At 29.4% G+C, this 26,729-nt stretch overlaps 1 protein-coding gene across 3 annotated transcripts in view; it reads left to right on the top strand.

Annotated features, from left to right (window-relative positions):
• The window catches only part of LOC111621244 (dnaJ homolog subfamily B member 6-A-like), a 39,188-nt gene extending 17,609 nt beyond the window's left edge, over positions 1–21,579 (top strand). For all 3 annotated transcript variants that reach the window (XM_023363334.1, XM_023363327.1, XM_023363343.1), the window contains exons 2-7: positions 1,635–1,753; positions 2,356–2,465; positions 11,392–11,628; positions 11,711–11,801; positions 17,218–17,325; positions 20,764–21,579. In XM_023363334.1, coding sequence (XP_023219102.1) covers positions 1,689–1,753; positions 2,356–2,465; positions 11,392–11,628; positions 11,711–11,801; positions 17,218–17,325; positions 20,764–20,860 — 708 coding nt within the window. In that variant the 5' untranslated portion in view covers positions 1,635–1,688 and the 3' untranslated portion in view covers positions 20,861–21,579. The remainder of the gene's footprint in view (positions 1–1,634; positions 1,754–2,355; positions 2,466–11,391; positions 11,629–11,710; positions 11,802–17,217; positions 17,326–20,763) is intronic.
• Positions 21,580–26,729: the final 5,150 nt, after the last annotated feature.

The following is a 26,729-nucleotide window of genomic DNA, read 5'->3' as shown; positions in this document are numbered from 1 at the left end:
GTCTGAAATTATTTTTTTTAATGAAGATAAATAGTTTTTATTTTAAATGTAAAATTTTTTTCTCTCTAAAACTTCAAGAAAATAAAATTGAAAAATAATTAAAAGGAAAATTGTAAATTAAATATTTTTTGTTAAATTTGAGTTTTATTTAAATTATATGTTTAATCATTATGCATCTTGTTTTTAAACTTAACATAAATTTGTAATTAAAATGAAGATTGTTTTATACTGTTTGTTCTGATGATTTATTTCATTATTTATAACTTTTCCTGTCCAGTTAAATCCCTGTTTTTCATTTTATCTGCAAAAAAGTATATAGCTACATATGTTGTGAGGAAATTGAAGAAATAAATTTGTCTTCCGCAAATAAGCAAATTAAATACATCAACAAAAATGTAATTTAAACTGCCTTTATGGGGGTGGAAAACCTTTCTAGGAAACTAGTGTTTTTTCAGATATACATATACATCAAAGCATTCAACAAGACAAATGGAGATCAAAAAGAGACACTAGATTACTACAAATACATCCTAAAAGCATTTGCATTTTCTTAGAAAGTTGTTCACTATTTGAAAAACATTTGAGTTGGATTCACATTTGAAAAGGTTCCTTATTAATATAATATTGATTGCTTTGTTATTATATTTATCTCTAAATGATCTACAAAAATATAAATGAAAATTTATATTTTTGTAAGACAGTTAATTATAGAAGAGATATATACATAAACTTAATTTCAATAATAAATTAAATATACTTAATTATTTTAAAATTAATTCATTACTCAATAAATATAATTATTTCTATTAATTTGAAAAATTGTCATTTTGACTTTAACTTTGTGCCAGAGGTAGTACTGTATTGTTGTTAGACAGAATTAATTATCTTCCTTTTGTAAACCATGACTTAATCATTATTTATATATATCTGTTATCTCTGTCCAAACAATTCATTTCTTTTTTTATAGAAATTTGCAAGTAATTAAGGAGCAAACATGTTTTACATAGGCAACTAAATTCACTTCAAATAATTTATGTAATATTCATGAGAAATAAAAGATAGGAAAAGGGATAAAATATTTAAAACATTTTTTCTTCATTTTCATTATAGAAACTTGAGTACTCCATTAATGTTATATCTAGATAAATCTATAAAAATAATGAATTGTTTTGTATCCATTTCCTTCTCTCTCCATTGATGAGTATAATGGATCATCATTCACTTCCTCACAGAAGATTGGATCCATGGTTTACTGTGCATTTCATTCATGAAAGATTGGAACTGTGAATCATCATTCATTTCCTTCTCATTTTTCCATGGATGAGTGTAGTGATTGAATAGATGATGATACAATCTTTTTTGTATCATCTATACAATCAATGATGCATAAAATTTTTGAATTAGAATTCACACAATATGTGTCTCAACTTTTTTGAAGAATTATTCATTATTTCATATCCAATCTGTTGCTTCTTCTTAATGCATTTCATCTTAAATGCTGCTGTTCATTTTTGTTTTTTTCTTTCTTTTTTTTTGTGATTTGATATTCACTTCAAATTATAATTGTTTTGAATGTTTAATTTCATTTATTTTCTTTAATTAATTATTAATACTTCCTATATTTTAAATTACAGATCTGTAAAGAGCAATCGTATTATTTAATTTGTACATAAAATCATTAATCAATAATGGTGGACTATTATAAAACTTTGGAACTGCCTAGAACAGCAACTAGTGTCGATATAAAGAAAGCGTAAGTAATGCTTTTTTTCTTAATCAAAATCATTTGGGGCAGCTAAGTGATCAAGGCAATCTGCCACTTTGAGGGATCTTGGATTGAGTCTGGATCAGATTCTCAAATTTTCATGGATGAATCTTGATATGTCAGATCTCATTCCTCACCATTCTGTTGTACTCATTATATGCCTAGCTGGGGTGGTAAAGGAAATCCTGCCAGTCTGAGGAAATCTATTTTGAGTCTCAGATTGGATCCTTGAAAATATTCCCAAGCAATTTGACTACACTGGAGTTTACAAGATGATCAAATGTATTATATCTTATCTCTCATCAACTTGCTAACCCCATTGAGTGTTTGGATGAACCATAATAAAATTAAAATTATCTGCTTAGTGCATACAGAGTGGAAAAAGTTAATTGAATTTTTAAATTTTTTTAAAAGTAATATTTAAAAAATGTATTGAATTCTTGTTATATGTATAAATTTATATTTTCATAAAAATTATTTAAAAATAAAACTGTTTGTAAAATTTGTATTATAAGGTATAGTGATTTAATATATTTAGAATATATAATTTTTAAAATATACTTGGATAAAAGATTTATTTTATCATCTAGATATAGAAAACTTGCTTTGAGATGGCATCCTGACAAAAATTTAGAAAAAAAAGATGAAGCAGAACGCAAGTTTAAAGAAATATCCGAGGCATACGAAGTGTTGTCAGATGGTAAGAAATGCTTTTTTAAAGATTATATTAACTTTCATATGATAATTATTATATTATATTTAAAATTATTAAAAAAAAAAACAGGATATGCCAGTAGACAAGCAGACAGTGTGTGGGAATTCATTTTTATTATATCATTCATGACTAGTTGCCAAGATAGCTAAATGTAAGATTTATTAGGGACGGGACAGTTACACTTATGCATACATTTACAATCTGATCTCATAAACCTGTTTTTGCTTCTGTAAAGTAGGCTAACAAGAAGTAAAAGATATAATTTAAAGAAATTTGATTTTTATTTTGAATGTATTAATTTTAAGTAGTTGAATGGGGTTGCCCATTTATTATTCTCTGTTTTTCTTCATAAAGGATAATCACTCACTTAAATTTTGTACTCTAATTTCTTTTGTTTGTATAGAGATGCACTTTATGANTTTTATAATGATAAATTAAAACATTCATTTTACTAATTCTTATAGAATAAAATTTGCAAAATTGTAACTTTTACTTAGATATTTTAAGATAAAGTTTTTAATCATTAAAACAGATACAGTATTTACAACTTCTTACTAAAGAAAGAGAGATTTTTTATTTTAAAATAGATATTTAAATTTGTCAATATTATAAAAATTTGAACCCAGTAAAATACTTTATCTATTATTTATTTTATTTTTTGGTTTTCTAAAATGTACGGTACATAAAAACATTAACTTTTATTACTTTATTGTGCTAGTATATGTTTATAACAAAAAACATATAGTAATTGATAATAAATTTTAATTAGTTAGTTCATCATGTTATAGTATTGATTTTTATCACTCTGAAACTAAATTTTTCAGAATTTTAAGTAATTTATAAAAGCTATTTTTTATATCTTTACATATGTATATTTTCATAAACACATACATATGTGTGCATGTATACAAGTTTCTCTGAGATAATTCAATAGGTCAAATGGCATCAAGTTTAATAATTGGTTAAATTTTACTTAAAAATTCAGTTCTTAAACTTCTCATATTTTTTGTTTTTTTATATTTGTACGTCAGTCTTCAATTTATCATTTTAAAATTATTTACAAGATGTAAAACAGAATATTGTATTTAAAATTATATTTTTTTAATTTCTTATATTTGTAAATAATAACAAATTAAATAAAATGCACAATTTTCATTTCTTTAAGAAAAATAAAGATTAAAAAATATATTTTCAAAATACTGAATAGAATTTTATCATTAAATGATATACCAATATGTTTTTATTCTTTATGTATTTATATTTCATACCTTAAGCATTTCTAACTTCACTTTGGCAAATGTACCAAAATCCTTAGTCTAAACTTGTTACTTAACTGTTTACTTTTGAGTTTGCCAGACTCTGCTGTATGTTAAATTTTTTTTTTTAATTTTCTATAAGGAAAGAGGAAACAAAATATAACTTTAAAGAAAGAAATGATAAAAACATTAAGTTGTAAATAAATATTTACCAAGAGATTATACTACCTGTTTGTTTATTTACTTTTTCATTGCATTATTCATATTGATATTTTGTCAATTTGTTATATTTTGCTAATATTCATTAATAATAGTCAATATACTATTTATTATGAAAATATTCATATGGATATACAGTAAGTAGAATCCATATTTAAAATCTAATAAAAAGTATTATGAAAAAATTAAATTTAAGAGGTATTAATCTTCAATTTACACTAGACTTTTGCTAATTTGGCCACTTCTTGCACCAAGGAGTGGTCAAATTAGCAAGAGTGTGTATACTGAACCAAGGAGTGCCAGATTACTGAGTGTGTGTAGACTTAAAGGTACTGAATGATGTGTCCCATCACCCATCAGTACTGATTCTTTTTCATGGCAAAGCAGACAAATATGTGCTGAAATGTAATACTGTACATAGAAATGAAATTCAAGTAAACAGAAAAACAGGATATGTTGTGATGTGACTAACATTTTCATGGAAATGGAAGCATGTAGGAAATCATAAAGGAGAGTATGCTGGATAATTGAAAGGCCTGATTTCTTTAACCACTATACTAGCATAAAAATTATTTATTACCTGACCTATAGTACATAAAAATTATTTGATCTAATGTTTAAGGCTGTTTAAGCAACCATCTTCAGGAATCATCATTTATAATATATAACAGAATACTTAGATTTGAATTCAAATTGATTATACAAATTAATGACTAGAATAAAAATTTGGAATATAGGCAAAATTATTATTCAATATATCCAAATAAATTTAAAATACAAATAAGATAAAATAAATATACAAAAATTACAAGGATAAAACATAACAAAAATAAAATCCAAAATAGAGTAAAATCCTATCTTGGCTGATGGTTTACATTAAAATATATAAATAAAATTTACTGAAGCTACAAAATTGTTTATGTTCCATCGTTACAAATACCAGTGACTTCCAAAAACAATTTTCAGTTACGGAGACAACCTTTTATTTGAGGTCATGCCTCTGCAATAAAATGCAAAATGGGAAAAAAATGTCCTCTGGTGATTATAGTATTGGCATAAAGTTCATTAAAATCCAATCTCGGCTGACGGTATTTACATTAAAATATATAAATAAAATTTACTGAAGCTACAAAATAGTCTAGCTCCAAATAAAAGATTGCCTCTATAACTGAAAATTGTTTTTGGATGTCACTGGTGTTTGTAATGACAGAACACAAAGACAATTTTGTAGCTTCAGTAAACTTCATTTATATATTTTAATGTATATAGTAACAAAATGAATGCTGCAGTTTATAAGAAAGTGTATGTACTATATAACAATAATCTGACAAAGTCAAGTCTTCCTCCAGAGNATAATGATAAATTAAAACATTCATTTTACTAATTCTTATAGAATAAAATTTGCAAAATTGTAACTTTTACTTAGATATTTTAAGATAAAGTTTTTAATCATTAAAACAGATACAGTATTTACAACTTCTTACTAAAGAAAGAGAGATTTTTTATTTTAAAATAGATATTTAAATTTGTCAATATTATAAAAATTTGAACCCAGTAAAATACTTTATCTATTATTTATTTTATTTTTTGGTTTTCTAAAATGTACGGTACATAAAAACATTAACTTTTATTACTTTATTGTGCTAGTATATGTTTATAACAAAAAACATATAGTAATTGATAATAAATTTTAATTAGTTAGTTCATCATGTTATAGTATTGATTTTTATCACTCTGAAACTAAATTTTTCAGAATTTTAAGTAATTTATAAAAGCTATTTTTTATATCTTTACATATGTATATTTTCATAAACACATACATATGTGTGCATGTATACAAGTTTCTCTGAGATAATTCAATAGGTCAAATGGCATCAAGTTTAATAATTGGTTAAATTTTACTTAAAAATTCAGTTCTTAAACTTCTCATATTTTTTGTTTTTTTATATTTGTACGTCAGTCTTCAATTTATCATTTTAAAATTATTTACAAGATGTAAAACAGAATATTGTATTTAAAATTATATTTTTTTAATTTCTTATATTTGTAAATAATAACAAATTAAATAAAATGCACAATTTTCATTTCTTTAAGAAAAATAAAGATTAAAAAATATATTTTCAAAATACTGAATAGAATTTTATCATTAAATGATATACCAATATGTTTTTATTCTTTATGTATTTATATTTCATACCTTAAGCATTTCTAACTTCACTTTGGCAAATGTACCAAAATCCTTAGTCTAAACTTGTTACTTAACTGTTTACTTTTGAGTTTGCCAGACTCTGCTGTATGTTAAATTTTTTTTTTAATTTTCTATAAGGAAAGAGGAAACAAAATATAACTTTAAAGAAAGAAATGATAAAAACATTAAGTTGTAAATAAATATTTACCAAGAGATTATACTACCTGTTTGTTTATTTACTTTTTCATTGCATTATTCATATTGATATTTTGTCAATTTGTTATATTTTGCTAATATTCATTAATAATAGTCAATATACTATTTATTATGAAAATATTCATATGGATATACAGTAAGTAGAATCCATATTTAAAATCTAATAAAAAGTATTATGAAAAAATTAAATTTAAGAGGTATTAATCTTCAATTTACACTAGACTTTTGCTAATTTGGCCACTTCTTGCACCAAGGAGTGGTCAAATTAGCAAGAGTGTGTATACTGAACCAAGGAGTGCCAGATTACTGAGTGTGTGTAGACTTAAAGGTACTGAATGATGTGTCCCATCACCCATCAGTACTGATTCTTTTTCATGGCAAAGCAGACAAATATGTGCTGAAATGTAATACTGTACATAGAAATGAAATTCAAGTAAACAGAAAAACAGGATATGTTGTGATGTGACTAACATTTTCATGGAAATGGAAGCATGTAGGAAATCATAAAGGAGAGTATGCTGGATAATTGAAAGGCCTGATTTCTTTAACCACTATACTAGCATAAAAATTATTTATTACCTGACCTATAGTACATAAAAATTATTTGATCTAATGTTTAAGGCTGTTTAAGCAACCATCTTCAGGAATCATCATTTATAATATATAACAGAATACTTAGATTTGAATTCAAATTGATTATACAAATTAATGACTAGAATAAAAATTTGGAATATAGGCAAAATTATTATTCAATATATCCAAATAAATTTAAAATACAAATAAGATAAAATAAATATACAAAAATTACAAGGATAAAACATAACAAAAATAAAATCCAAAATAGAGTAAAATCCTATCTTGGCTGATGGTTTACATTAAAATATATAAATAAAATTTACTGAAGCTACAAAATTGTTTATGTTCCATCGTTACAAATACCAGTGACTTCCAAAAACAATTTTCAGTTACGGAGACAACCTTTTATTTGAGGTCATGCCTCTGCAATAAAATGCAAAATGGGAAAAAAATGTCCTCTGGTGATTATAGTATTGGCATAAAGTTCATTAAAATCCAATCTCGGCTGACGGTATTTACATTAAAATATATAAATAAAATTTACTGAAGCTACAAAATAGTCTAGCTCCAAATAAAAGATTGCCTCTATAACTGAAAATTGTTTTTGGATGTCACTGGTGTTTGTAATGACAGAACACAAAGACAATTTTGTAGCTTCAGTAAACTTCATTTATATATTTTAATGTATATAGTAACAAAATGAATGCTGCAGTTTATAAGAAAGTGTATGTACTATATAACAATAATCTGACAAAGTCAAGTCTTCCTCCAGAGTATGAATATTTACAGTATGTACATTTATACAGTATATTTAGTATTTCAATGCTGTAGATAAGTGTCTTGCATCATTGTAGTTGATACAAAAGTTATTCTAGGTATGTTAATATATTGTCATCTCTATGATTTTTCTCTTTTGCTTACTCTCTAGCTATTATAAACAGCGTCGCTTCCTTTGAATATCCCTCTATTTTCTGTTACTGTGTACAAGGATGGTCAACATTTTTGTGTATTTGATCTTGTGGATGTTGTATTTGTGTTCCTTATGCTTTATTGGTAAATTATGATAAATGTAGCCAATGTATTTGCTGACCTTATTTTCATAGCCAAGATTGAAAGGTATTTTGTAAATAGCCTTCACTCTTCACACTATGCTATCTATGAGGTCTTTAGCTTTATGTAAGAGATCATAAACTGTGGGATTACACCTGTATGTAATGTTCTAGTCATGACTAGTTGCCAAGATAGCTAAATGTAAGATTTATTAGGGACGGGACAGTTACACTTATGCATACATTTACAATCTGATCTCATAAACCTGTTTTTGCTTCTGTAAAGTAGGCTAACAAGAAGTAAAAGATATAATTTAAAGAAATTTGATTTTTATTTTGAATGTATTAATTTTAAGTAGTTGAATGGGGTTGCCCATTTATTATTCTCTGTTTTTCTTCATAAAGGATAATCACTCACTTAAATTTTGTACTCTAATTTCTTTTGTTTGTATAGAGATGCACTTTATGATAAACTTAAATAGTTTCAACTATGTGCAGTTATATTGAAAATCATATTTAAACTTTATTCTTCTTGGAAAATGTCAAAATTATGAAAACTAATACATAAAAGATGTAGTGGCCTGGTTTAAATGATAAAAATGAATTCTGATGCAGCTGTCACTTTCAACACTATAAAACTGTTTAAATATAATACAATNTGTTGAGCTCTTTTATTGTGTCCATTATATTCAAACAATATGTAGGTGCTCTTCCAATTGGGTATTAAAGACAGCTCTTTTGTAGTGGATTGGGTTATTACAGCAGTTTGGAATACAGAAGGGATGGGAAGTTAGTTTTACATACACTTTAGATTTATATCTCTGTTTTTAGCATTATCAAGGTCTAGGAAGTATGCACATTATTTCTCATTTGGTCCAACTTAAATCTGAACCTATAATGAATCTTGTTGACCAAGCTGATTACATCTGCTAAGTTTGGCTTACAGTTCTTACAGTTCTTTCATATTATTAACATGTCACAAATTCTATGCATCCTTTCTATATTATACTGTATATTTTTTTCTAATAATGGCCAATTTTATTGTGCTTTCTAGAATCATATATATATATATTATTAAAATTGTTATAAATAAACTTTCATTAGTTGAACAAACTTAACAAATGTGATTTAATTGACAAAACTTTAGGAAATTACTAACACACTTGTTGACTATGATATTACAAAGTCAGAGAGACTTAAAAACTGGCACTTTGGTAAATAAATATTTCATTAATACAAACTCCTTAATATTGAAAAGCTTATCCTCTTATCCACTGGACTCAAATCTACTTCACATCTCTGGCTAATCCAGCCCTGTTATCTGGCATAGGCTCCTGTTTGATCACTTATATGCTTATATTCCGTAAAAATGTTAGTTGTATTACACATTCTGTTTTCCTGTTTACTTGGGTTTCATTTCTGTGCACTATATTATTTGCATGCATCAAAAAACATTGATATTAAAGAGCAACAGATCATGTCATTTGCTGCCTTTAATTAATTTAATTTAATTAATTAAACATGCTTTAGGTCTGTATACAAGTAATTTCTGCACCTCTCTGTGCAAGGAATGGCCCAGATTAGTGAGAGTCTACTATTTTTTATAGTAGATACACTAAAATGTTGGTATAACAAAATTGAGAGGACCATCAAACTATTTTCGTTATACTGAAATTTCATTATATTGAAATACAGTCAGAAATACAAAGATAAAATAAATTAATTGATAATAAGCTTACATTTTGAAGAAATAAAGTTTTTAAAAACACAATTTGTCTGTTAGTATTCATATGGAACCAAATTTCACATTTTCAGAATGTAAGTTATATTAAATTAGAATAAAAATTAATCTGTAATAAAAAAATTTCCCAAGTGAAAACTAAAATAAAGATATAGTAGTATTGATTATTTGGAATTCTGCCTCTAAGCAGAAACAACAATTAAAGCCATTATTTTCTGGTAAAAGAAGTCTAATTTTTGTATATGTTGTTTCTTTTATCAGTTTTTCAATAAAATCCAGTACTGTGACACAACATTCTGGTAGACCATCAGGCACATCTTTTTTATCTGATTTCTTTTTGTGCGTTACCTAATATTTTATTATTCTCTTCCAAAGAAAACTGCTTTCATTTTTTTCTCCATTTTTTCTCAAAAACTATAGAAAAATAACATCAAAATGAAACTATAACTAAGGATTAAAATTAGTGTTGCCAGTTGAACTAGACATTAAAATTAATGTGGCCAGACTGTTTGACATAATATTCATCATTTACTAGTAATGAATGATTTATGCATTTATAGATTTTGTTATAATGAAACTATTCTTTCATAGTGGACAGAATTTTTATGTTATAATGGTATTTATTAAACTGAAACATTTTTGCATTGAGCTGAATAGGAAATTAGTGAGGATTCAAGATATATTCATTTTACCAAAAATTTCATTAAACTGGCATTTGTTATACTGACATTTCACTGTAATAAGAATACAAATTTACAGAATTGTGAAATAGTTATAATGCCTTTATATACTCTGTCAATCTGGCAACAAAATGCTTAAAGATTTGTTTGTAGTTTGTCATAAGACAAGTTAAAATCCTTTTCTTCAGAGTATTATATCCTAGAAGGTTTGAGGTGTTGTTTCATTCAAAATTAATAACTTGTTTAAAAAATTATCACTGTACTTTTAAAATTAACATTGTTACTTTAATACATTAAAGCAGTAATTTGTTTTTTAGATACTATCACTATTGACAAAATGTTGATCATGAGACATCAACATCAGACCAATTGTCATTGTAATAAAGAACATGCATTCAATTTCAGTTTTATTTTTACAGTAATATAATGTGCCAACATATAGCAATGTTATATAAAAAAGTAATTGGCACTATCTGGCAAGAAATGCTCAAGATCAATTATCTAAAAGTACGGTTAACCAAGAAACAATCCATTTCATAGTTTCCTTGTTTAAATTTTAATACTGTACATTCAGTTGCAGTTAATTGTGGTAATTGCATTTAATTGTGCATTTTTTACTTTTTAGAAAGAAATTTTACAATAACAAAAACCTTAATTCTTAATTTAAGGTTTTTTGAATCAAGTGTTAAATTACTATTTTTTAAGTTAAGATTGCAGAAAGTTGGCATTTTTAATGACTTAAAACTTCTGATACTGATTTTGTTAAAGTTAAGTTTTTATAATTTAAATTTATTCAATGTGCAATAAATTTATAATTATTTTTATTCACATTTGAATATATATTACATATATGTCAATTTGAACACCCACATTTTTGAAAAAGTAAGAATTATAATCAGTAATTTAATTTAATAAAGTTTAATAATAATAATACTTAATTATTAACTCTTAAATTTATTTAAAATTTATATTTTCCTTATTTGTAGAAAGAAAGAAGCGACTTTATGATCTCCATGGTAAAGACGGTTTAACAGGCAGCACTCGCAGTCGGTACAGACGTCACCACCATCACGGTACCACATCGCTTTTTGATGATTTCGGTTCCACTTTCCATTTCAAGTTCCGTGATCCGGAAGATGTGTTCCGAGAATTTTTTGGTAGCGATTTCTCTTCAAATTTCTTTGATAGTTTTTTTAATCGCCACACAAGGAGGACAGATTCTTGTAAATGTTACTTTGAAATATTTGGAAGTATTCTGTTTTTAATGTATAATAATCTAATATTTAAAATTATGGTTTTTTTCAGCTGCTATTAATAGACGAGAGAGGTCAAGCAATATTTTTGGGTTTCCCGGATTAGATTTTACATCTCCATTTCATGATTTATCAAGAACAGGGTATGATATTATTGCATATTAGATCTCTAACAGATATTTTCTAATATATTATCCAGTAATTTAATTTTAATTGAATTGAAAAAAGTCTTGACATATTGTCTCACACTAAATGAATCGTAATAAAATAGTATCTATCAATAATAATTAAATAAGTATAATATATATATATTGTTCTCCCAAAAAGTTACAAAAAATGTTATTTCAAGAAATATACAAATGCAACCATGAAGCATTGAAAAGTTATACAGGGAGCTGAAACTATAAATATTGTTCCTGCTATAATAATTTATGTTAGGTATATAATGGGTAAAGCGTACGACAACACTCCCTCAACAAGTCTGCAGCTACAAGGATATTGTATCAACATCTACCATATCATGAGGTGAGAACCAGATGATTCTATCTGACTTAGAGACAGTTTCATAACAGTATAATTTGAAGTTTGAAGTTTTGCCATCTATTACAGGCAGAACAAAATTCTTATGCCAAAAACTTACTTCTAGGCCACTACTGCTCATAAAATGACAAAATTCTGTATTACCAGAAAATGAAAGAAGATTAAAGTAAGAAAAAATGAAAAAAATGTAGAAAGAACCTTTGGTTCTCTCTCATGATATGCAGAAGATCTCTTTTGGCTTGCCAACCTGCAGGTAGAGTAGTAAGATTTCCAGTGTATGGTTTAAGGCAATAACCTGGATAGAACACAAAAATAAAAAAGTATAGATAATTTTTTTAATAACAAGAAAAAATGAAGAGTTCATAATATAAGAATATCAGCTAGAAGGAAATCCTCGAGTGATCCACAATATGATTATATTTAACAGTATGAATAGATGAAATTTAGAGTTCCTACCAAAGTTTGAAACATTAAATTTTCTTTATTTTAAACAAACTACAAGATAATATAGTAATAGCATTTAAAATTTACTGTTGGTAATTTTTATGCTACAATATCACAAGATAACATTGTGCTCCTACTAATGTGCTTACAAGTACATAAGATTTCTGTTCAACAGTGAGTGATCCTATGCTTATCACTGTAACATAGTAGATTTTTCAGATATTGGTAATGACCCTTAATTATTATTCAACTCACAAATTTTATTAAAATTATTTTTTTTCATAATGAAACAGATTTCAAAACATGCCAGTCCAATGTTTCAAAACTAGAAAATATGGACAGCCCTCCAGCTCCTATAAACCTGGACAGTCTTTAAGATTTATAGGCCTCTCAATAATTTTTCAACTCTATCTCATTGTTATAACTATGTTGATGACATCAAATTCAAATTAAATGATTCTACATTAGTATTTTTCATTCTTTTTTTAGCATCCTCTCTATGACAGATCTCCATCATCCATCCATCCTGTGTCATTTCCTCTCTGGAAGTCGATTGCCATTACATGCCACCATTCTCTATGTTGTGCTTCTTTGGTACAATCCTCAAAGTCCAGTAAAGTCCTTTCGCTGTTGTTGTTGAATCAGGTTATTATTCATCTTCCTTTCCTTCTTCTTCCCTCTACTCTTTCTTCCAGAACTTCTTTCTGGAGGCTTTTGTGATGTAATAGATGACCTAAAACAGCAACCTTTCTTTTCTTAACAATCCACGAAAAACCTTTATTTTTACGAGTGTTATGTCACTATTAAATTCCACAAGTACTTTCGACCTCCACCGAGGTCAAAAGTACTTTCTTTTCTTTATGAAGGCCATTAATATTCTATCATGTCTTAGCATTTCCAAGATTCCACTTGTTTTTCTCTCTTTCCAGATCTTTAAAATTCAATAGTAAATCCACATCTTGAAAGCTAGTAATTTTTGTTGAGTGGATTTAGTAATTGTCCAAGTCTCTGCACCATACAACAGAATCAACCAGATGTAGCATTTGAGAAGCCTCATCTTTAAGACTAATCTCTTTTGTTATAAAGTGTCTTTTTAAATTCAGAAAAGCTTTCCTTGAAATGTCAATCCTTCATTTAACTTCTTGGTCACATTTCCTATTGTGTGTTAAATTTTCTAGGTAGACATAACTTTGGACTTGTTCAATTCTTTCATGATCAAGTTTAATGTCTAGGCTAGTGCTTTTTCTTCTACTTATGATCATTGTTTTGGAATTTTTCATGTTAACTCCAGTTCAAATTCTCTATTTTTTTCTTTAACAGTTTCCATTAGATCTTTTGATTCCGCCAACAGTACAGTATTATCAGCATATCTAATATTATTTATGTATGTTTGTATCCCCAATTGAAATTCCTTTCAATTCTTCAATTTCTCTGAATATAAATTTAGAGTATAAATTGAAAAGGAATGGAGATAGGACAGCCTTACCTTACACCACAATGGATCTCAAATTCCTTGGTTATTTCTTCATTAAATCTTATAATGGCTGATTGGTTCTAGTAGAGATTGGTTATAAGTCTTAAATCTTTACCATTTACATCCAGTTTAGAAAGACAGTCAATAAGTTTCTCATGTTTAAACTTGTCAAATGCCTTTGAATAGTCCATGAAACATAGGTAAACTTCTTTTTGGACATCGAGATATCTCTCAGCAATAGTCCTGAGTGTAAAGATACCGTCCCAAGTGCCTTTGTTTGCGAGGGAACTTTTGTGTTTCATCAATTTCTCTGAATAAATTTGACTTATTCCTTTCCAAAATGATTTTTAGGAAAATTTTAAGTACATGGCTCATTAAACTTATCCAAAAATCTGAGCGCACTTCTACCTTTGGTTTCTTAGGTATTGGTATGAAGATGGATTGTTTTAGATCACCTGGCAGATAGCCAATGTTATAGATCATGTTGCAGATATCCATTACTTCTTTGATTCTAATTTCTTCTAGTCCTTTAAGTAATTCCATTGAAATTTCATTTTTGCCTGTAGCTTTTCCTGTTTTCATATGGTTCATTGCATATATCACCTCACTTTCAATGATGGGAGGTCCTTCAAGGTTGGGCAGGGGTTTGTAGTTCTTCCCTATTGTCTTGGAAAAGAACCTTTGAGTATTCTACCCATCTTTTGTTGATGCTTTCTTTTTCAATTAAAAGATTTCCATTTGCATTGGTGATACAGCCCCCAACCCTGTTGCTGTCCACTCTGGTAAATTCTCTTATTTTGCTGTGCACTTCTGTAAAAAAATGTTTCTCTTTCAGTTTTTCTATTTCTTTATACAGAGATATGAAAGGGTTTTTGTTAGCCCACTAGGGCAAACACCCAGGAACAAAGGAAATGTATGCAGTAGATGTTAAAAAAAGAATTTATTTTTGCATGATAGTTATGTACAGGATTGGTAATGGTTGCGAACTCTAGGACGGATACTCTGGCATTAACCCAAAACACAGTTGTCAGCCGGATAATTACAAAATATCGTGACATGTAAAAAGAACTTGCGATTACATATTATCCAAAATTTTCCTTATTTAATCCTTAAAAAACTAACTTACACTAAAGGAAAGCAAAAAACAAATAGCGGGCTAGAAGTATCAAAGATGGCACACTGATTAGAGTAAATAACCCATGTTGTACAAATGTTTTTCTGCTATCATGAGGGACCATGTGAAAACTTCCTTGAGCACAATTTGTTCTTCTGTTTACCTTTCCTTAGTTCAAGATGGTTTCTTAAATTTCTAATCCAAGTTGTTGTTCATCCATCCAAGCCCAAAACTTGTCAAGTTGAGATACCGACTTCAATACTGCAATGATGGTCCAAGATTTTCAGGAGTCTCTTTCTTTTCAAATTGGCTTCACTTGTCTCTCAGGCACTTGACAACTCTCCTTATTCTCCTGTTAGAGCAGCCAAAAAGTGATTTTTCTTCCCCATGTATGCCATCAGCAAACTTCACATTCATTGTTTGATGATTTCAGGAAGTGGCCTTCACCTCCAAGGGGGAAGAGTAATTAATATTAGAAGGTTCTAGAAGATGGAAAGAAAAAAAGAAATGTGCTAACATCTATGAATTAAACTTAAATCTGATATGGGATACAGTCACAATACTTTTCGTTAAGGCAACATTTTTTAGCTTTTCTACATTCTGCTTTAATTCTTTTATTGATGATGAGTCAGCTTTGTTTTTATTTCTTCTCCTTTCTTCCATAAGTTTTAGGATATTCTTTGTCATTCAAGGATTGTTGTTGCTCTTTTCTTTTGTTTGTAGTGTTTCTTTTAAAAAAAGGCATCAAGGAAGTTGAAAAGGTTTTCCATTTCCTTTCCAGTTTGATTTCTAGGTTTAAGTTTGCATTTTGTTCAAAATTGTTCTTTTCTTGTAAGATTTCATTATTTTCTAGTTCATTTCAATTTCCTTTCTCTTTGCAAATGGTCCTGGTCTCTTTTTGTTTCACCTGTGTAAAGTCCCATTTTGCTACAGGTTTTACCTTTTTTTCTACCTTTAGTTTTTGTAAGATTTTTAATTATGATCAGTCTATCTGCTCCAAGGTATGTTTTTGCTTGTGTAATGCAATTTTTAAATCTCTGATTTATCATAATGAAATTAATCTGATTCCTATATCATGACAGTCTACTTAGATCATAATGTATCCTCTTGTGAACAGCCCCATTTACAAATGAATAAACATGTACTCACAGAAACATTGATGAAACAGTATTATCTTTTTCTATCAAATTGCAAAGATGTACAGTAGATTAGTTAAAACTATATTATTTATTACAAATATCCAATAACCCAATTATTAATTAATGCCAAAAAATTCATTCATTCATTCATTTAGTGCCATATGTAACCAGTTTAGTTATACCTAAACTAATAGTTCTGGGTATAGTTCTAATTCTAATTAATAGTTTAACTGGCAATGAATCCACATAGTAAGTAGGAATTGTAGGTTAGATTCCTGTTCCAGGACAATCTTTGTTCATTTAAATAAAATAAATGTTGAATTAATTTAATTTTGTTAGTATAGCAAGCATTGTAAGGAAATAATTAAACAGCAAAAATAATGTATTTTATACAAAACAAAACTTGTAAGCTGTATGTACAATGCATGTTTTATTATACATGTAGCTTGATGTTTGAATGTATTGAATTATTTGTTCATTTATATAAAATCAACATTTAGAAGTAAAGTAGTGTTCACAGAATCATATTATTAAAAGACTTGTACATTCTGTAACAATAATATTCAAACTGTGTTCTGAGAACCCTAGGATTTTGCAAGTAACCATGAAGGGTTCTGCAAAGTCATTTCAAAATATCTTTAGTAAAATAATGGAAAAAACTTTATAAATAAAAAAATTTTTGTCGGAAAATTATTTTATTTATGAATTTATTTATTATTTCTACATTAGTTAATAAATTATTATTATTATTACCACCAGAAAATAATATAATTTATTTAAAACAATCTTATATATATATATATGTTTTAGAAACAAACTAATATTCTCTTTGTATCTTTACTAATCAGCTATACAAGTTTTAACCAGTATTTCCGAGAAGCACCACAGAAGCCTGGAATAAGAAAAACAACAACATCCACACGCTTTGTAAATGGGAAAAAAATAGAAACAAGAAGGTAAAATGGCTTTAAATACTTATTATGTTTGTAAATTAAAGGAATTCTTTGTTTCCAAATTGTAAATTTCCACACATTGTTGCTTGACAGTTGCTTAGTATTTATCTTTATGCCTTTGTTTTGGTTAGTCTTTAACATACAAACAAAAACATTGATACTTGGACTTGCTTTATAAATAGGACTTATTATACTGGTTTAGTTTCTGATTAGCAAAGAGAGGAAGTCTTAGTCAAAAGTTAAAGCAAAACATCTTTATTTTCACCAGTTAGTAGACAATATAGAAACAAGAGAAAAATATTAAGGATATAAAAGTAAAAACAATTAAAAGCATTGGTATTTTGAAAGATTAACAAATTTCAGTATTTGTGTAATTAATTATACATATAAACTAGTATTAATTATTGCAAAGACCATGAGTAAAAACTAAAATTTTAAATAAAGTATTGTTAAACAAATTGTAACAAGTCTTTTTGAGTCAGACTTGTGCCTTTGGATACTTCCAGGATATGACAACTTCTTAAATAGCACTGTCCTTGTGAAATGTTGACAAATACCCCACAAATATTAACTAGAGTATTCTTCAGTATTTACAAATCATTAAATGTATGATTTTGCATTGCATATGACATTATAATCACCAGATTATAGAAGTTTCAAATTCTTTGACTCAAACTTACGTGTATTAATAAGGTCTACATAAATGTTTTTATTGTCCAAGATATTTCAGTTCAGCACCATAATTGTCAATTTCAGAGTAAAATAAATAGTAGTGTTAAATTGAAGTTTTACTATATATTATAACCATGGTTCTCAATCTTTTTGAAGTCTGGGAACCTAAACTTTGACATTTTTTTCTGCAGAACACTTACATCAGATTTAAAGCAGGAGTTGCAAACCTTTTTGAAAGCAAGAGCACACTCGGTCTAGTATATGATATCATTGGCATTTGCAGATTACATTCCCAAACAAACATTATTATACAGTATGGTACATTCTATTGATTTTTTCTTTGCAACAATTTTTAATTGTATATTTGATTTTTTTCATGGAACACTTGAAGTGGCTTCACAGAGCACCCGTGTTCCGCAGACCACAGATTGAGAACCATGATATTATACCATAAGAAAGAATCTAAAAACCTATCTCAGGACCAGTTGGATAAATGAAACAGCAAAATTTCTACCTACTATTTCAGACTAGATTCATACAAATAAATAGATCAGACCACTTAGGAAGATTCTATTTGTTTTGGCTGGCCTAAATAAACAAATAAATTGAGCAGTCTTGCAAAATTATAGTAACACAACCAAAATAAAATTATAGTAATCAAATCAAAAAATTATGCAATTTTAAAAGTTAATAATTTAAAAATGAAGTATTGAATTATGAATTCAGACTCTATAAATGGAAGTATAGCAGACTTTCCCACTCATCTAAATTAGATGTTCCTTGAATATGTTTATAAAATTTTATGTAGACAATTTTTTGATTTAATCCAAACAGGGCCATTGAGTCTGAATGAGACTCAGGGTACAGCAGGCTCCTTTTGCTATTTATTTTTGAACAAATGAAATATGCAGAATACTTCTTAATTAATTAAGAAAATAGCAGTCTTAAAGATTATGTTTTTTGTTAGTAAAACAACATTAATTTATAGGGACCACTTAAGTTTTCTCCAGGCCAGGGAAAAATTCTATGTGGCCCTGAATCCAAGTATCCCATTCCTCATTTGATCTACTTATGTAATCATACGTATCAAATTATTTGACTGTTTTACTGTCATAAATAATTTAAATGAATTAAATTTTTTTTAAATTCCTGCATAATTATAGTTCCATGTTCTCTAAAAGAAGCTTATATCAGATGATTTTTGAAAATAATGAAATATTTTACTGTATTGTAAAATAATTCATAATATATGGTTTACAATGCAACAATTTATAGAAAAAATGGAAATAGCGTAATAGGTATAACATAGTAAATGAACAAACTATGAATGAATGAAAGTCTGTTCATGGAAAGAATCAGCTTGGGTATTAATCAATGAGCATCAGCCATTGATCACTTAGTTGTGGCAAGTTACTTCTGGTCTCTTCCTTATTTGTTAAATGCATCATCATCATTATAAACAGTGTTAAGAAAACTTCAAGTTCTAGTATTGGAATATGAGGAAGTTTGTTATAGTAAGTTAGTTGTTAAATTCATGATTCATTACAGTTAATGTACACGTATACTATTAAAATTTAATATAATTAATGGAAAAGTCATTCTTCCATATAATGAGAGAAAATAAAGTAAAATTTACACATTGCCTGACATATTAAGCAAAAAGTGCTGACATCGTTAGGGAATGAGCCGATTGGTTTAATGACGTGACATCATGCGTGACGTTTATGTAAAGTCAATTTTTTCCACAGGCAGACCATAGAAATCCTACAGTAAATCTAGAATAATATTTAGCATCATTTACTTAAATCATAGTTGTGAGTTGAAATGAAAGAAATCAATAGTTCACAAAATTGCTAACAATGCATTCAATACAGTTTATTGAAAAGAGTTTTGAAAAATGAACAAAAGTGCCTACTGCAATGTTCTTGGTAACTAATCAATTTGCATTAAGTATAAAAGTAATGGTTAATATAATAGGTTAACTAATGAACATCTATACATATTGCATTAGACGATGAAGGCAACAAACTATAATGATTGTCAAGAGAGACTTTTGAAAATAAAACTCAATTCCTCCTGCAAAAGCACAAAAGCCTGTACTTTGCAACTAATCAATTCACATTAAATATGAAAATGTTAAATAAAGGTCATCCTTGTGAAAGTAAGCAGTTTTATTTGTCTGTTACTTTGAATGATGATGAACATTGTATATTGATTATTAGAAAAGACTTTTGGCAATGAACACTTGAAATATCACTTGCAAAGTATAAAATGGCAAATGTTTGGCAAGTACTGTGTTTTTGTGCTTATGACCCACAGCATCACATGCCACATCACCTATGAGAGCAACTGATGTTTCATAGGAAAAAGTTTGCAATTACAAAGTTTTAAAAATTATCAGATAATCTGTAGATTTTAGCATGCATGTTATTTTTATACTTAACACAATTGATTACCATGTATTTGTGCAGGTTATAGCACAAATAAATGGTAATTAATTCATGTTACATATAAAAATTTGATACAATTTAGTTATCAAAAGAGAAACTACACATATTGTCATCCTTACACTTCTAGAACTTGGTACGCATTCTCATAGTAAAAAAATGGCTTAGTTTATGATGATGAATTCCTAATACTTTTTTATATTTAAAATTTGAATCAAATAATTCACTCTATATATAATAAAATATTCCCAAAATAGTCCCACAATAAAAAGTTTTATTTTAAGTTTATCTGAATTAATTTTGTTTATTTTGATTTTTACAGAATTATGGAAAATGGCACAGAGACAGTAACTGTTCAAGAAGATGGAGTACTAAAATCTAAAACAGTCAATGGTGTACCTCAAGCTGTCAAACATTAGGAACCCTAACTATATACATAAACACATATAAATATTATTTTCTCATCTTCAAAATTTTTATTATTTGGTATTAGGTTTCATCTTTTTTTTTTTTTTTGTACAGTGACAGTTTAGCAAACTGCAAAATTTATCTTCCATTTTAGAACTTTTTGTATTCAGCATAAACAAAATTGTTTATAATAGTTCCTAATATATATATATGTATTATATATTAAAAAATTCCAATGTGACGACTTGCCGTTTATTGCTCATCGGTGCTATGCAATTTACTATTATTATTATTTTTACTGTTTTTTTTTTTTTTTTTTTTGGTGTAATTATGAAATAAAACAGGTCAAAATTCCACAGAGATTGGCTGCCATTCACTGCCGCTGTGATATTATCTTGGAAACATTGATCTAAAATCCAGATTACTCCACATTAGTGTGTCATTTCTGGAAGAAACTGATAATTTTTACTTAAATTGAATGAAATTGCCTGTTTTTTAATTAGATTTTAACAACCATGGCTTAGAATTTTTTTTTTTGTATTTATAATAGTCTACATAACAAATTCGATTGTAAATAGTATGTTTTTAGAGTATGGGAATTCACAGACTTCCATACTCATAATGTGTACTGTATTTTTGTTTTATTTTGATGGGTAGGGACATGCCATTAAATGGTCCTCATTTGGTTTTAAGTGAAATAAAAGAATGTACATGTTTTTGTATGTTTCATTAATATTCTTTTATACTCTATACCTTGTCTCATTCACATATTTTATTAATTTATAATACACTAAATCCTTTTTATTTTGTTATTTCTTTGTGCTCTATAAACCCATTCAGATATGACATTTAATTTAATTACATAACAACAGGATTAGTTAGCACAGTGGACACATATGTAATATTTGGATCCATATTGTTTTGCCAACTTAGCAATGTCACTCATATTACACAGAACTCCAAGATGAGCATTCCATATAATTTGGACGTCACATGGCCTATAAGGCAGTATCAGAAAGTTCCCTGACTATAGCTAGCATTACTGTACCATTCAATGTGAGTGCATATGCTTATCAATGCCTTTGCTTCCAAATCTGCTGATTTATTATGCTCAGTGATGTCTTAGTGCAAACGTGTTCATATGTTACATGCAGTTTTGTAAAGTAGTGTAAAGACCAGTGGCATGCCATCCATGGAAGCTGTGGAAGCACCGCTTACCTTGTATTTTTTAAAATATAAATACATATTTTGCGATTATTTTCATATTTTAACATACTTTGATTTAATTGAAATTAGTATTATAACCGCATTATGTATCTTATTACAAATTTCTATATTACATGTGAAAAACAATGATAAGATTGCTATTGTATATTCTAATATAAATTTGTATATGCATATTCCCAATGGAAGCACTGTATTGTCGAATATATTCACGGCAAAAATATCTGAATAGTGTAAAGCAGCCAGATTATACACATTCGTGCATGTGTTTTATAGAGCACCAACCTCATGTGGTTTAGCCCACGGATGCTACACACCAAAATATATAACACTTCCAATGATTCTATCCGTGATCGGCATCAAATGTCACCGCATGCCACTGGTAAAGACTCACTCTGCAATTGATATGATGTCTGACAGATTTGAGTATCATGCAGCCATCGAGTTTTGTGTGAAGGTTGGGAAATCTGCTACTGAGACCCTCAAAATGCTGTCAAGCTTTTGGCAAACATTTGTTAGTTCAACACAAGTTTTTGGGTGGTACATGCATTTCAAGGCTGTTGGAATGTCAGTTCAAGACTATGGGCTCATAGTCACCACAACCAGAAAAGACTTAGTAGCAGGTCAGAAGTGTGATGAAATACATGCTCATGGTTTTTTTTTTGTTTTTGATATTAGGGCCATTGTTCATCAAGAATTTGTTCCTCTGACATTTTGAGGCACTTAAGAAATAATGTGCAACAAAAAAGACCAGAAATGTGGCATAACCACACTTGGCTGTTGCATCACAATAACACATCCTCTTGCACCTCTCTGAAGATAATGCAGTTTTTGGCAGAAACAGGATAGTGGTTGTTCCACACCTTCCCTATTTGTTTCAACCTATCCTGATTTGCCTTATCTCCCTTTAGTCCCGTGACTTTGCCTTGTTCCCGAAAATGAAATTAAAGTTGAGAGGACATCATTTGAGACCATAGACAAAATTCAAGCAGAATTACAGGCAGTATTGGTTAGCTCACAGGAAAAACTCATGGAAGAAGCACTGGGAATGCTATATATGCTTCCAAGAGGACTATTTTGAAGGGGATGGCTATTAACTTCTAATAATACCATCCTGTAAATTCTTATAGACCTAGTTCAGGAACTTTCTGATTCATATTATTATTTGACCCTCTGTCTATTCTAAAACCAGCCTCCAATTGGCTGGTGAAAATAAACCAGATACACCATAGCAATATACCACATTACATATATTGATAGAATTACCATCCAACAATATAAACATTTATTAACTCAACATTTGGTGTTTTCATTTGTGTACAAGTAGTGACCAAGTAAATACGGATCGCATTGCTGCCACTCTCACCAGCCAGCCGGGAGTCTGTTGCGATACATTTTCTGCAAGGACAGAGCACCATTGTTTATTGTATCTTTATTGCGTCTATAGTGATAATGTTATTAACTACAGTTCTATGTAAGATTGGTGCAGGAAATTCAGAGATGAGCATACAGATGTATATAGATGAAGACAAGGATAATACTCAATTGTGACTGATGAATTCAATAGAAAAGTTAACTAAGTTGTGTGTGAAAAATGTCATTTTGAAATTTTAAATTTCCTGATGAATTTCCTCAAATTTTGAGGGCTGTTGTTTCATACTGCCTCAGAGAAGTTTGGTATCCACCAGAATTTGTGGCAACTCAAACAATTGATGTTCACAAAATGCAAAGAATGGGCTCTGCTTTGATTTCCTTCTCTGTTACTGGGAAGAAGTGGGGGCAAACTTCTGGACAGAATTGTGATTTGGACAAGACACATGTTCAATTCTTAAATAAAGACAAAGGAACAGTCAAAACAGTGGATGCACACTCATTGTTTAAACGAGCTCGAGAAATTCAAACATGGAAACAAAGCACGGATGGCCATAATTTTCCGAGACCACAAGAGACTATTATAACATCAGAGGTCTATTGTGAAATACCAAACTGAGGTCAGTCCAAAAGACATGGAATGCTCATCAAAGGCATCATTCTTCTTCACAACAGACATCTTCATATTTCAATTTTCATAAAGGATTTACTTCAGCAATTCAACTGGGAGATTTTAGACCATCTCGTACAGTCCAGACTTCGCACCAACTGATTACTATCTATTGATTACTTCAGTAGGACGGTTAAACTGCTGGATAGCTCCAGCAGTTTGAAACAAACAAGGAACTCACGAATGGAATCAACTAGCTGCATAACCTGGTAGTACCATTCTTTGATAAGAGATTGCAAAAGCTGGTGCCTAATTTTGGTGGCAACTACACGGAAAAGTGATGGTAGAATTTTACCTACGTGCACAGTCACGCAACCGTTCGTACTCCCAATGGACCCTTCCCGGAGAGGAGCCGCCTATCGTATAACGTCACTAGTTATTGATTTACGGTAGTTCTTGTACACACGTATCAATAACTAGTGACGTTAAACAATCGGTGGCTTCCCTCCGGGAGGAGCCCATTGGGAGCACGAACAGTCGCGACCGCCGCCACGACGGTGCACGTAGGTAAAATTTTACCAAAGTGATATACAGCGGTGCTTCGTATAACGTACTTAATCCGTTCCAAGTGCACCGTAAAATAACCGTACTGTACCATAAAAAAAAAAAATGAAAATGGAGCAGTCACCAATTATGCCGGGTAGTCAGATGTTGTGAGGAGGAGGTGGAGGATCACTTTATTCACATAGATACAGACTTTTTATACATTACAGCAGGTCTCTTTTTATTGTTTTTTAATCGGAGTCAGATTCAGGAGAGGCTACTGGGACTTGCAGGGTCAACTCCTCTTGTTCCATTCTTTGTTTTTTGCCTGCTGGCTTCTTGAAAAACATGTCCAAGGTGGTCTGTTTCTCTCTCTTCTTCAACACCTGTCAGAAATGACAGGAAAGAGTGTCAGTGTAGAGATCATTGATCCTGTTGGCCTCAACTGTGTTTGGATAATGAATGTTGGTAAACTCCTGAACCTCTCCCCATTTGACAAGGAAGTTTCTGTCAACTTTCATTCCTTCTAATGATTTCTTGCTTTGTTTCAATTGAAAATCACCTTTCTGTTTTTTTAGAAGCCATGATTTGCACAACACTTGAATAAATGTAAATACCCTGCACTGAGGTGATGTACAGTATGTAATAAACAAGGGAGCAAGCCGAATTACAATGGGAGCTCTGCACTTCAGATATACTAATAATATATTCTAACGGTTAAACTGCTAGATACAGTAGAACCTCGAAAACTCGGCTCTCGATAACCCGGCACTCCGGATAACTCGGCCACACCCTGGCAGAGCAAAAAAATCCTTAGTTAATTAATTTTCATTATAAACAGCTTTATAAAAGTATAAAAGCTCTCATAAAGTATTTTTATGAGGTCTGTCTTATCAGGTAACAGTTATTACTGTACACAGTGTATTCATTAATTTTCATTTTCATGTAGTAAAGGCTCTATGCCTTAATAAAGAACGTACTTTTCCTTTGTTTAAGGGTATTTAAACAGTTTATTCTCTGTTATATTCTCAAGTAAACAATACGTACAAGTACAGTACAGTATTTTCTGAGGAAACACTCGTACTTATTTTTTTTAACCCCATTCCCGATAACCCGGCATTTTCACAAACTCGGCCACCCTTCGGTCCACATTAGGTTGAGTTTTCGAGGTTCTACTGTAGCTCCAATATATTATAAAAATAGCAGATTGTCATTGGCAACAGCAAAAGAGTGGAAATGTCATTCACACTTGTTCGCAGAAAGTCCATTGTTTGCCTAATGTAACTGCTGAATGGAAAGACCGTCGTTCGCAACGTCCGTTATTTGAGGCGTACGTTATACGAGGCACCACTGTATATATGTTACTGTGAAAGACGAAATTAGAGAATGTCGATATTCTCCAGTGAATGTCCAAATAATACAAAATACAAAATATACAAAATATGTCTGTGAAATTCTGAATATTTGGTTATATTATTATTATACATTCGAATAATCACCGGTGTATGTCGACAAGCACAGATAGGCTTTGGTGGAGGTCGAAACCACACCCGAGAAGCCGACGTCGACAGAGAGGCGACAGTCTGTCGCCAAATCCTTCGTGGGTAGCCGGAGGTAGGACAAGGTCTTTCGATCCCGTGAGGTGGGGATCGGTTTGTCAGGTCAAGCGGCGGAGGACAAGAGGGGTCGTGGGTAAGGCGTCGGCAATATCTGAATAAAAAATACCACTAACAGATCAGTTCGTAATCACGTAATAACGTAATCAGTTCGTAATTTGTAAAGAAAAGTTACTTTCCGTAGAAGAGATTTCTTCTCAATAAATATCACCGAGAGCAGCAGCTGCAGCTAATTCGAAAAGTGGAGGGCGAGGCTATACGCGCCGTCATTGCAAAAAAAAGTGTCCCACGAATAAATGCAGTCGTAAAAGCAGGGAACTCTTGCGCAATTCAAAGTGCCATAACAGTTTAAATTGTTGCAATAAATAAGATTGTACAACGTCAATCACATAATTTATGTGTAAGTTTATTATTGTATTATTTTCTTTAATGACTTAGAATGTACTGTTCGTTTTAGGTTCGACAGTTTATTTAAATGTGCCGTTACATAAGCTTTCTCCTATTTTGACACATTAA

Source organism: Centruroides sculpturatus, unplaced genomic scaffold (genome assembly GCF_000671375.1).
Source record: "Centruroides sculpturatus isolate CEXI.00-Female unplaced genomic scaffold, Cexi_2.0 scaffold45, whole genome shotgun sequence".
Classification (NCBI taxonomy): domain Eukaryota; kingdom Metazoa; phylum Arthropoda; class Arachnida; order Scorpiones; family Buthidae; genus Centruroides; species Centruroides sculpturatus.
The sequence above is the reverse complement of the archived record's forward strand: the minus strand, read 5'-3'. Positions and strand labels throughout refer to the sequence as shown.